The sequence below is a fragment of the Pelodiscus sinensis genome, chromosome 15 (assembly GCF_052426305.1).
Source record: "Pelodiscus sinensis isolate ZL-2025 chromosome 15, ASM5242630v1, whole genome shotgun sequence".
Taxonomy (NCBI): Eukaryota; Metazoa; Chordata; order Testudines; family Trionychidae; genus Pelodiscus; species Pelodiscus sinensis.
In genome coordinates this window covers 24,442,765-24,455,699 of record NC_143066.1, presented here as the reverse complement: position 1 = coordinate 24,455,699, position 12,935 = coordinate 24,442,765, and the positions used below count along the sequence as shown (strand labels likewise).

At 44.6% G+C, this 12,935-nt stretch overlaps 1 protein-coding gene across 8 annotated transcripts in view; it reads right to left on the bottom strand.

Annotated features, from left to right (window-relative positions):
- VWA3A (von Willebrand factor A domain containing 3A) overlaps positions 1-12,935 on the bottom strand; it is a 71,011-nt gene that overhangs the window by 25,552 nt on the left and 32,524 nt on the right. For all 8 annotated transcript variants that reach the window (XR_012896157.2, XM_089782308.1, XM_025185046.3 and 5 more), the window contains 4 exons: positions 6,721-6,815; positions 5,383-5,502; positions 1,953-2,027; positions 245-389 (listed from right to left, as the gene is read on the bottom strand). Coding sequence is in view for 7 of the 8 variants with exons in the window: in XM_089782308.1 (XP_089638434.1) it covers positions 245-389; positions 1,953-2,027; positions 5,383-5,502; positions 6,721-6,815 (435 nt within the window). In the remaining variant the exon portion in view is untranslated. The remainder of the gene's footprint in view (positions 1-244; positions 390-1,952; positions 2,028-5,382; positions 5,503-6,720; positions 6,816-12,935) is intronic.

Genomic DNA, 12,935 nt, shown 5'->3' with positions numbered 1-12,935 from the left:
TCACACAAAAACATCCAAAATCTTTTAAGATTAACCAAGGAATATTTCTTGCCTTGAGTTATATAAGAATGAATAATTTCAGAAAGTGAAGTCACAGATACTGGTATGGTCAATGGGGTTATGTAAATGAAAGACAGGTGTTCTATAACCAAAATACAGGAGGCAGTTGAAAAAAGTTTGAGATTATTTCTGAATAAGCAATAAATATTTAAAAAGAACATGCAAATTTTGTATTGATACCCACCATCTCCTGGTCAGGAACTCCAGTGATAAGTAGATAAAGTCCTTGAGATACAAGTTTGTCTTTATCTTTGAAGTCTATTTCCACTGCTCTTCTTAGAGCACTCATGAAATTTCTACTGCCTTTGCTCTGAAGGCTCAACACCCATCTACAAGGAGAGTTTTACAAAATATCAGAATGCACAGACTATGCATTAGAAATATTTTGCTATAGGAAGCAATAAAAAGCACTAAGCCCACTGTCTCAACTAAAATCTCATGGTGATGCACTGGAAAACAAAAACATCTCTTAAATGATCCTGCAGGCAGGAGGCTGTTCCAGCACAGCTGGACCCACCAGTCCATGGACAGGGGGAGCTCCAACCTTGCTGGGCCCAATGCACTGCGGGCTATTCTGACCAGGCCAGCCCAGGCCAGGTTGAGCCTACTGTGGATGGGGGCTTCTCAGGCCAGGTCTGCCAAATTGCAGTGCAGATGGGGGCTGTCATAATCAGGAGTGCTGGCTAGCACTTGGTGACTAAGGGGTTAACTCTATACCTAGCCAGGTATCAGGGGGTCAGCCAATAACAATGCAGGCAGGAATTTCAAACTGGAAAAGAGGAGTTTTTTTCCCTCTGTTTTTTGTCTGAGAGGAGAGCGGTTTCTTCCAAGACTGAGGGAGATGGGAAACATTTTTCTCTCCAAGAAAGGACTCCTTACAATGTGCAAGTAGGGAAAAGTTTAGATAGTCTATCAGGATTTGTTGTTTTCTTGTTTGGGGATTTGGAAGCAATGTCTGAGCTGTTAATTGGGGGGGAGGGTTGTAACTAAGTTTTAGCTTTACTATGCTTGCAACTGTAGTTTGGTTCTGATAATAAATGATTGTTCCTTTTTCTAATTGGTTGATTTTTGCGTCCTGGAAGGTCTGTCTGTGTGTATCTGCATGCCTGACTGAAGGGTCCAACACCATAGACTGCAGCTTGTTTTTCTCTTTTCAAGCTCTTTTGGGGAAAAGAGCTTGGGGTATCCTTGGGGTTGGTTTCAAGTGTCCACTCCTGTTTGTGGATTCAAAAGCACTTGATGGTGGCAGCGGATTCCCCAAACTCTGCGTATTAGGATTTTGGGGGGAAGTTTTCGTACCAGAGCTTGTACAGGCAAAGTTTTGGAGTGCTCTTGTGGGCCCTCACTTCTGCAATCGTTATGCCAGAGTGGGGAACAGCCTTGGCAGGGGCATTGCTTTGATTGGGCCCACCATGCTGCACTGTGGTGGGCCTAGCCAGGCTGGAGCACCCCCAGCCCATGGGACGATGCAGTGTGCCTGAGCAGATCGCCGGTAAATCCGGTTGTATCCCTTCTGCACAGGATTAATGAGGATATAATTTGGCACCAGAGTGCTGCTTGTATATAAGGAAAGAAAGAAACCAGACTGACTTTCAGCTATCAGGTTGAATCTGAAGGTTTGGCAGTTATTTTAAAAACACCTTTATACTTATAAATGAAGCACATAAGATATGGAAATAATTTCAACGCACTAAATATTAAATGTTATTATGCTGTTTTCATAAGTCATTTTTCAGAGCAGAACTACACATACTATAGTGCATCACAGCATAAAATAATAAACTTTATAAATCTGTAACATTGTTCACTGTTCCGGTTAAACCTGGTTCTATGCTACATTCAAGCACTTTCACTAAATTCATAAATATAAGCAAGTTATAGTTTGATTATACCTCCAGGCACTTTGTAAATTTTCTGGATTTGAAGGAACCATTTCTGGTTTCCAAGACTTGATGTCACTTCCAAACCTTTGGAGAAAACAAAAGAGTGATTATTTTTTCAAATTTTAGTTCATAAGGCTACAGAGCAAACTCCTTAAATAAAATCTAGCTTTACTGATTTTTGTCATTGAACATCAGTTTCTGTTTCTAATCATAGATCATTTCACACCTTCCTGTGTATTAAGGAATGTTAACATTGTTGAATGCTAGGAAAAATACTATTCAGAGTTCACACACTATTATGTTTATGCCTAATGTCAATTGCAAGAAGGATTCTGCAGTGGAGCGGCTCAAAAAATCCAATTATTTTTTTAAACATGATGTTGTTGATACTTGAATTTTGCAACTGTTTTCAATACTATACAAGTTGAACCTCTCTAGTCTGGCACCCTCAGGACCTGATCAGTGCTGAACCAGAGAATTTGCTGAACCAGGGGAGGTCAATATTATCTAGCAGTATTACCAATACTTCCACTGCTTACTGGGCTCTTAGGAAACATTTAGGGGTAAATTAGAGCTAAACAACAGCAAGAACACTGAGATCCAGGACTGATGGCTATAAACAAACTTTACGGGACTGCGAGAAACTTGGCCACACCCATAAGAAGTGGACATCCGGCTAACTAAAATCATGCTGGACCATGTATGTTGCCAGAGAAGGTCAAACTAGACCATGTATGTTGCTGGACCAGAGAGGTTCAACCTATAATATGCACAGGATTTGTCATCTAGGACAGTGGTTCTCAAACTGCAGTCCGTGGATCACTAGTAGTCTGTGGCTGCCTTCCAGGTGGTCTGCAGCTTGAGCTCAGCTCCCCCGCTTCCACCCTCTCTTTCCCTTCCCACAGCAAGGAGCCCACACTGGCGCTCCAGCCTTGCGCCCCCCCCCACCCCCACTGTGAGGTTGAAGCACCAGCGCTGGTTTCCCTCAGGGTGCGGGTGGAAGAAGGAGCTCTGAGCCTCCCCACTGGATCTGCCTCATGGGAAAGAAGCAGAGCGGAGCCAGAAGCAGCTTCATGCGCTACCCTGCTGCTCCTCCTCCCCTTCCCCTGGTTGGGGAAACAGCAGTTGACTGATGCACTGCCTGGAGGCATTCCCCACGCTCCCACTGGCCAGAATCTGGTCAAAGGAAGCAAAAAGAGGTTGTGCCTGAGACATGATGCCTGGAAGCAGCATGAGGTGTGAAAGTAAGTAAGTATCTTCCTGCCCCCTTATGCCCAGACCCCTTACCCCTAGCCTGTTCCTGCACCCTCCCCCCGGCCAGACTCCTTCTTCCTGTACCCTCCCCTTGCTCCTGCATCCTCTTAATGGTCAGACACCTTTCCCCCAGCCCGCTCCTGCACCCTCTCCCTTGGCCACAGACCCTACCCACAGCCTGCTCCTGCACCCTCCCTTGCTCCTGTACCCTCCCTCCTGGCCAGACACTTTACCCCAATCCTGCTCCTGCACACTCCCTCCTGGCCACACACTACACCTTCCTTTGCTCTTCCCCCTAACCCCTGGCCAGACACTCTTACTTCCAGCCTTCTCCTGCACCTGACCTCTCATCCAGACCTCGCACCCTCACCCCCTCTTGCACTCTACCTCTTGCCCAAATTCTGCACTCTCACCCCTATTCTACTCACTGGCAGCCATGTCACACACACTGAACCCCTAATTTTTGTCCCCACCCCAGAGCCGGGGGGGGTCCACAAAATCCTCTAATCCCAAAATCGCAGATGAGTAAATCTGGCCCATGGGAAGCCCTGATCCTCAGTCCTCCCTGTCCCTTTTCTCTCACCATGGGGCTGGGGTGCCAGAGGAGTAAGGTGGTCTTAGTTGGGGGCCACATCAGTGAGTGTTGGGGGTTTTGAAAATTTGTTTTTTTAAACTTCTCACTTTTGTGGTCCCCAACTGATTTTTCTGTGGGTCAGTGGCCCCCGATCCAAAAAGGTTCCTCACACCTGCTTTAAATAAAGAAAATATTGAAACCTTTTGTGTTAGACATAAATTAATATTTACTTTATTTAAAATGAGGTTTGATAAACTAATATGAGAAGTTACAGTGCTCAATGTATTTAATAATTTAATATTTCCTTTCTTACTGCTTAAATTAAACCATTCTCCCTAGCTGCAGCACAAGCAAAATGGCACAGGCATAACTATGTAATTAACAGCGAGTTTCCATTCGCAACTGGTGGTTGATGGAAAGGTTTGATTGAGCTAGGTGGGCGATGAGCCAAAAAGTTTGAGAACCACTGATCTAGGTTCACTGAAATGTGCAAAATCGTGCAGCATAAACATCATAAATTAGATTAAAATCCTTAATTAGCAGACTGGCCACTCTAGGTATCAATTGTTTAAATAGTGATAAGGGCAAATTAGGGTGGCTTTCACAGGTGATTCTTGTAATTATTCTATCACGAAAAGTTAAATACTGTAAAATATCATCTAAATCAGGTAAGACCTTGGCAATCTTCTGTAGTTAGTAAGCGTTTTTTCATGTCATTTTTTCTACAGTAAAAGCTCTGTTAACTGGCCTGTTGAGGGTATGGGGCGTGCCAGTTAATTGAATATTTTGGTTAACAGAGTTATACTTTACCAATGGAATACCAATTTTCAAATTATTAGAATACAATAAGATGAGTAAAGTATAAAATAGTACATAAATACTCACCAATCCAGTGCTAATACTGAATTGCAGTGGTTGGTTTCTTATATACTTAAGGGTATATAAAGTTTTCTATAGAATAGGTTATCTTATGACATTACATATTACTATGTAAAAATACACTTAACACTAAAACTATGCTGAACATAATACAATCTTTCTTTGACACAGAAGGCACTTCAGGATCATCATAATCAACATCAATTATCATTGTAGATGTAGACAGTGCAGGGGATTGGGCTGAATCTGTAATGACACTATGACATACCTTGGAAGCTGCTTTTTTGAATAAATCCCTTATTTCAGCTTCCATACTTGTCTTTTGCCTCTTTTGCATAAAAGTAGAGTACAGCATGAAGATTTGTATTGGGAGATATTAGAAATGCTTGTTAAGTGAGCTTTCTGATTAAGTGATGAGGAGTCCGGTGGCATCTTATGACTAACAGATTTATTGGAGCATAAGCTTTCGTGGGCAAAGACCCACTTCGTCAGATGCATTTGACGAAGTGGGTCTTTGCCCATGAAAGCTTATGCTCCAATAAATCTGTTAGTCTATGAGGTGCCACAGGACTCCTTGTTGCTTTTGCAGATCCAGACTAACACGACTACCACTCTGATGCTTTCTGATTAAGTGAGTGCCGGATAACAGAGCTTTAGCTACCCAGTTTACTGCTTGCCTACAGTGTGGGAAAAGCAATTGTTTAAAGAAAAATATTTTTATCATCTACTTACGCTATAATATTGAAGAAATCCTTGTTTGACATTTGTTCTTCAAGTAAAAGTCGCAAGGAATGTTGTATATGAATGATGTATAACGAATTTGTTATTGAGATATCAACAAGTATAACAACTCTACAGAAGGAATACATGCCTTAATTAAAAAAAGACTCAAATAACAGACACTATTTCAGTCTCTCTCTAGATATTTTAATTTCTACTTATTTAATTAGTAGGGGGCTGCACCCCCTGCTCACTAGGCTCGCCAACCCATGTCTCACAGGGAGTAGGCAACCCCAGCTCTCCCCGTTAGCAGTGGGGAAGGCCGGGCTGTGGCCATGGCAGTCTGGGCCCCTTCCCTCCACACTCTGAGCTGTGCCAGCCTGGGTCCCTTCTCTCTCCCTCCCCACCCTTGCCCTTGCTATTCCCCCCCCTCCACCATACCAGCCCGGGTCCCTTCTGCCATCCCTTCTGCGCCAGCCCTGGCCCTTTTTCTCTCCCCCCTGACCAGTCACCCTGCCATGGCCTAATCCTAGTTCCACCCTCCTGGCCAAGGCCTTACTAGGCCTGGCTCTCTCCCCCCTGCCTCAAGGGGATTGGGCTGGGCTCAAGCCATGCTCGGTGAGGCCCGGCCCTGTACCCCCAGCCTTCGGTGGGTTGGGCCGGGCCAAAGCCACACAAAGCCAAGCCTGACCCTCTCTCCCCTGGATTTCCACCCCTCCCCACTTCGAGCACTGGGGAGGGAGAAAGGGGAGAGTCTGTGTGGCTTCCCCCCCACCCGAACACTGGGGAGGAGGGGGAGGGCCACTCCCTACCACCTGGAGCTGCAGGGAAGGGTGGGCCTGCCCACGGCTGGGCCTGCCTCTGCTCTCCCCTTCCCAGTGTCCAGGGGAAAGCAGGGTTGGCCTGGCTGGGACCCGGCCGCTCTTGGCGAGGTCTCCCAAGAGCTCTAGGGGGTGGAGCCATGTGGCCATCTCTGGAGCTCTGGGGATACCTTGCTGGAAGGGACTGGGTCTATTTACGTGGGATTTAAGACAGAAAATTTCCCACGGGGTCACTTCCTAGATACCTCAAATTTAAATGTGTATTTTAATGTTCTCACTGAAACTGTGGTTTCTTTTCTAGAACATTTGAATTTCAGTGTCTCTATGGTGCACTGAACACTTCATCATCAATAATAAAAAGATATGCTGTACAGTAAAATTTCAGTTTTCAAAAATGGATACTTAAATTGCATGCACAAATCACATATCTGCAAATTATACATTTAGGCATGTACATTTTCTGTACTGTTTCAATGTCTGTTTACAGAACTCTACTGCGACATGGACCCATGATGCCCAATACTAATACCTCTGTTCACAAACAGTTCCCCATATTCTTCTGCTTGCAACAGAAAGCCAGTCTATTCGCCTCTCATACATTCTCACCATTTTATCAAGTTGTTTCTGTGAACAAAATATAGACAACTGATAAGCGATGATGAAAATAATCTAAATTAATATGCTTCCCTTTGAGAATAAATTTGTATTTCCAAACATTTATTGGCCTGAAAGTAGGGTAACTGACTGAATAAAAAATATACACATAAAAAAATTCAAGTATTTAAACGGATGGAAATGGTCAGTTATGGTTAAGTAGATAAAGTTTCCAATACTCTTACAGCTCATGCGTTCTGTTAAAATATCTGAAAATAAGACCCACAGAAAATGATGAAGAAACTAAAAAGGGCTCCCTGGTTCTCTCACTAGCCACAGGAATGTCAAATGATAGAATAGCTTGCTCATAATTGCCCTCTGTGTAGCTCCATCATCTTTAAATCTTCTTCATTAGAAATGAAGCTGTTTCACGGTGTATAAAATACTTGATTAATCATAGGGAGGAGCACTGAAAATATAACTTGGCATTTAGGACACTCACTTGGGAGGCAGAACACCCATGTTCAAGTTCCTGTTCCAATAACTATTTAACTATTTAAAAACAGGTGCAAAGCTCCACACATTCAGCTGGGGAAACAAGCCAGTAAGTATCTCTCAGTGGTGGCATTACAGGAGTCAGAGGGGAGTGAGAAACAGGAGGTGCACCAAACAGACAGACAAAGTGCAGCACAACTGTTACTGGAGCCATGGACAGAAAAAGATGTCATACCCAACCTTAGCATTGACAGCCACAGATCAGCCAACACATCCCAGGGAAGCTGGCAGGAAATACAGGCGGTACAAGTACACATGTAGCAAGTTTGCACAATGATCTACAGCAAGTAGACACACAGTCATTTCTTTCAGCACCTCAGAGACCACTGGACATTCTTCACCCTCAAATCAGCGCTTCTTGCCATTCTCCTTGGATGTATACTGTTAGGCAGCCATTCCCGGGGGTGGGCACTGAAGGGGCCAGCACCCTACGAAGGCAATGACAGACAACTAGAGTACCCAGTTCATATCTTATCAGGAGGTTTCAATACTCACTGTTCCAAAACTAACAGAAAACTGGGAATGGGGAGCTGCATTTGCTAGAATCAGTACAAGCACTTATCCTGCAGTAAGGGGTCTGCCCAACCATCTTACCTGTTTCTAGGGATGTTAAAGGTTAAATGTTTAACTGGTTACCATCTTACCATAATGCTTACTGGGTAACTGGTTAACCTGAGGGCCTGGCCTGTGGAAGAAGCCCCCTGCCCTTGGCTGCCTGGCCGACAGGACCTCAACAACCACAGGTGCAGGGCCAGAGCAGCCCCCAGCTTTCTGGGTTGAAGCAGCCCCCCACCCGTGACCAATGATTAACCAGTTAACCAGGGGCTGGCAACCTTTCAGAAGTGGCATGCCAAGATTTAACTTATTCACTTCTATATATGGATCTGCGTGCCAAGGGGAGAAGGGAGCAGGAGCGGGCGGGGTATGGTGACCATATTTTCTGAACCAGCTGCAGCTAGGGAGAATGGTTTAATTTAAATTATTAAACGGATTAAATGTTTTAACTTTCTCATGATTGTTTTTCAAACGTCATTTTAAATACTGTAAAGTAAAATATTAATTTATGTCCAAAACAAAAGGTTTCAATGTTTTCTTTATTTATGGCATGGATGGGGAACCTTTTTTGGGTTGGGGGCCACTGTCCAGTGTTCCCTCTAAGGTGCGTGGCTGTATGGGCGCGCACCAAGAATTTAAAGCTCGCTCACCTTCTCAGCTGAACTGTGCAGTAATGGCTCAGCTGCTCCGGGGTGGGGCTGCATAGTTGGTGTCTGCCCCACCCCAGAGGCAACAGTACAGCAACCTTGTGGCCCTAGTTTCAGCCCTTCCCCAGGGCTGGAGCCAGCTGAGACCAGAGCCGCAGGCTGCGTGGCTGCTCAGGTGGCCCTGGCTGGGACAGTGTGGGATCACCTCCTGAAAAACTGTCCTGGTTTTCCTCAACCTCATCTTCTGGGTAAGTCAGGAGGTGGGCAAGGTCTAGGCTGGCACGCTCCTTCTACAGCAGATGGAGGGATGTAGTGCCAGCCACAAGGCTGAGAGACCCAGGGGGTCTTGGTTACATGGGTGGGGCTCTGGAGACAGGGGGCTAGTGCTGTGCAACTGGAAGTGGGAGTGTCTAGTTGTCCCATCGGGTTGCACACGGCCAGCATTGCACCCCCATGAACTGTGACATGCTCAGGGCATGGAGGCTTCCTGGAGGGTGGGTAATGCTGGTGCTGCCTGGGCTGTTGCTTCTCACACTGCCTTCTATCAGGTGAACCCCTGCATCCCCACACAGAGGGGAAGGGCTGTTAACACTCATCTGTTTTTAAATAAGCTTCTAGGTTACTTCTGGCTTACCCTGATGTGAATCATACACCTTTCCATTTTGGGGGTACAACATTATTAGTAAATGCAGGTTAATATGAGAGTTGGGTTACAGGGTGATAGAGACCTTAGAAGAAAAGTACTCCACATAGAGGTTTCCAAATAACCACTATTGACTTGATCCTGGTTATGAAGTTAAGAACTTTTTTTAAAAATCTCTATGCTGCTTGTGGTCATCTAGGGTATGTCTAGACTACATCCCTCTGTTGTCAGAGGGATGTAAATTAGACATACCGACATTGCAAATGAAGCAAGGATTTAAATATCTGCTGCTTCATTTGAATAAAAATGGCAGCTGCATTTTGCAGAGTCAGCACTTTGTCGGCAAAAAGCAGCTGTCAAGACGGGGATCAGGCGACAAAGAAAGCCTTTGTCAACCGATCCCTTATGCCTACGTCGTGTGTGTGTGTGTGTGTGTGTGTGTGTGTGTGTGTGTTTTCCAGCGGGGGAAAGGGAAATGGCAATGCATGGAGCCAAGGGGGGCTAGTGTTTCCCACCTGCTGGACTGGGCAGGGCGGCTTGCATGCCAGGGCGGCTTGCATGCCACTTGTGGCAGGTTGTTGACCCCTGGGTTAAACAAACTGTTTAACTCTTTTGGGCAGTTTTTACATCTCTACCTGTTTCTAGAGCTCTGCACGGATACAAAATTTGTATCTGCATCCAATCTGCAAAATAGGCCACAGATATTATATCTACAGATATAAAGAGGATATTCATAGATTTGAAGGAGGCTTGTCTGTTTCCAGGCTAAGTCTCCTGCATCATCCATAAGCCAGGGAGCAAGAACCAGTAGAGTAAATTCTGGTATTCAGTGGATTATTAAAATACCAACAAGACTTAATCTACTTCTAAATGTCAAGAGCACATTTCTCTAAGGTTTAAATGGAAACAAATACTTGAAAGGCATTCTGCACGTTTTTGAGCACAGCAGCCATATGCTGCATTCCAGATTGTATTCAGCATACAGATTCTTTACTATAGTGGACACTAAAAAAGGGTAAGCACTTATCCCATGCTCAGGGCTTGACAAATAATACAATCTACTCACCCGTGGCGAGTAGATTGTAACCCAGAAGAGCCGGGTTCGGGCGATCTGCACATGTGCAGATCGCTGGACGGTGTGGTTGGTGAGCGGGGCTCACTGCCAGGGCCGGACGGAGGCATGGGTGAGCCGGGCAGCTGCCCAGGGCGCCAACCGATGAGGGCTGCTCTTGATGGCAGCTGTAAGGGGTGTGCGGCATTCCTTACAGCTGCCATCAAGAGCCGCGCGCCTGACTCCTGCAGCGCCGGCCAGCAGCGCCCTTCCCCCTACGGCTGTGGGGCCCTGCATGGCCCAGCGCTGGCCAGGCCAGGCTGGGCAGCGCATGCACCGTGTGCTTCGGGGGCGGGCCCCGGGCTGCGTACTAGCGGCCATGGCCGGCGTGCACTCTGGGGGGGTGGGCCCGCGCATGCGCCCTGTGCCCGGGGGTGGCACCACGCACCCAGGCCCAGGGCGCCAAAAGGGCTCAGGCCAGCCCTGCTCGCCACGGTTTGGCGAGCCCTGCCCATGCTATTCCAGATGCTATACACAAAGCTGTCTGAAGAATACTATCAGGCATAACATACTGGGCAAAATGAGAGCATCACCGATGATGAGCTATAGATCACAAAGTTAGTTTCACCATACTCTCATAAGGCTCATTCACAACAGTAGGAGTGGATGTACTTGGCTGGCTGTAGGACACATTCATCCTTTCTTGTGACAGCTGTTTGTAATCCTATGGGGGCAATGAGAGGATCAATACAGGAAAGATATGTGTAGACATCACAGAATCTAAGCCATCACACCTATCCAAACTCATTACTGTCTTTTATTGCAGCTATCAAATGCAGGGAAACTCATCTGTAACAGGTCATTTGGGAGACAGAGTCAGTGTTCCTTCTAATATTTTCCATCCATGAGTGGAGTGAGTTTTTTCTTGTGCACCAATATTGAGGTCTTGTACACTTGTTCGGATGTGTGCCACTGTTGCACCCACCAGTTATTAACAAATATCATATATATTTTAAATATTATGGAAGAAAAAATACTAAAACAGCCATTTCCCAGTCACAAAGATTAAAAAGAGCTGTTAAATCAGAACTTTCACCCACATATCCTTATTATTATGGCTGATCCTACGTGCCAATGTACTGTATCATGCCATCAGTTACAAATAAGGTAAAAAGACATCAGCCCCCTACTCCCACATACTTGCAAAGTTTGAACAAGCTGTTTTTCTTAAAGACCTGTGCTGCGCTGCTACACACCAGTAATAAATGGAGGCAGGAATGGTTTCCTTGGCAAAGAGCAAATGCTCCCATTCTCAAGGTTGGCAGAACCTGGCCTGCCACAAATGAACTATTAATAGTACTTTGCAATGGCTAGAGAGATGATGGCTGCTGGAGTTGGAGCTGGGGCTGCAGTGCGGCTGCTCCAGGGCCCAGGCCGTAGTGCATAACAACTACTTATTGACTACCCCTACACCAAACACAACATGGAAGGCCTTACAGTCATTCTGACAGAAATGGGTGCTTCCTAACAAATGAACCTGAAAATAATGAATTGTGATGGTTGCAGCAGATACAAGAACAATCCCATTTAAATTGTTTAAATATAAAAAATGTTACATCAGATAGCTGAAACACAGAAGGAAAAGATGGAACTACACATGGCTAAAATATAGCAATTATCAAAGCCCAGGCCAAAAGAGATCTCATCTGGAAAAAAAAAACCACCGTGGTCAAAGCTTAAATATAAAAATGAATAGCAGTTTAGAAATGTAAGCAACTTAAATGAATAATTTGTTCATAACTTGCAATTTATACGCACCCTCCCTCCCAAGCTCTTTGAAAATCTAAAATATTTTTTTTTTAAAAGGTCAAAATTTCAGCTAGTAAAAGGTAAGCCAAGAAAGTTAAAAATATTTAGTCTCTCACAATAAACATAGCAAGGGACCTCACATTTTTCAAAAAAACACTTAAAAAATTATATATATAAAATAAAATAGCTTTTTAAAAATTTCGCTAAAAATCCATTCAAATATTTTATTCAAGGTTGCAAAACTAATAGCTACAGTTTATCTGGTAGTGAGCATCTATTGACAGCCTTAACTTTGTTAGTTAACTCTTCAAGCGTCTGGATGCTTTCACAAAGTTTAACTTTTTTTTTAACATTAAGTGATTAATATTAAACATAAAATAAGTGAAAATAAAAAGAGAAAACCAAAATAAACACCCTCAATATCTTTGTCAATAATAAAGCAACTAAAACAATAAAATGACCATTAAAATAAAAATTAAAAAATAATTATAGGCATTCCTATAAAATAAAATACATTTTTATATTTGTACTTAAAATATTTTAAATGCTCAAAAAAGGCCACCAGCTGGCTGGTTTAAAAATAAAAAACAACCTAGTACATGCGTGCGTGCACGCATGCACACGCAAACACCCCCAATATAAAACAATAAAGTCCAGCTATTAAACTTCTATTCAAAATAGGGATGTGAACAGTTAACCTCACCTTTATTGAGTGATGCTTACCACTTACGGTTAACCACAGGGCTGCTCCAGCTCTGTGGGACCTGGCACGCCACAAGCAGGATCAGCCCTCATTAGAGAAGCCACTGCCCGCCATGCAGCTCTGGCCTCAGACAGGGCCACTGGAGCAGCCACCAGAGCACCCACACTACCGTGTGGCTGCAGCTCTG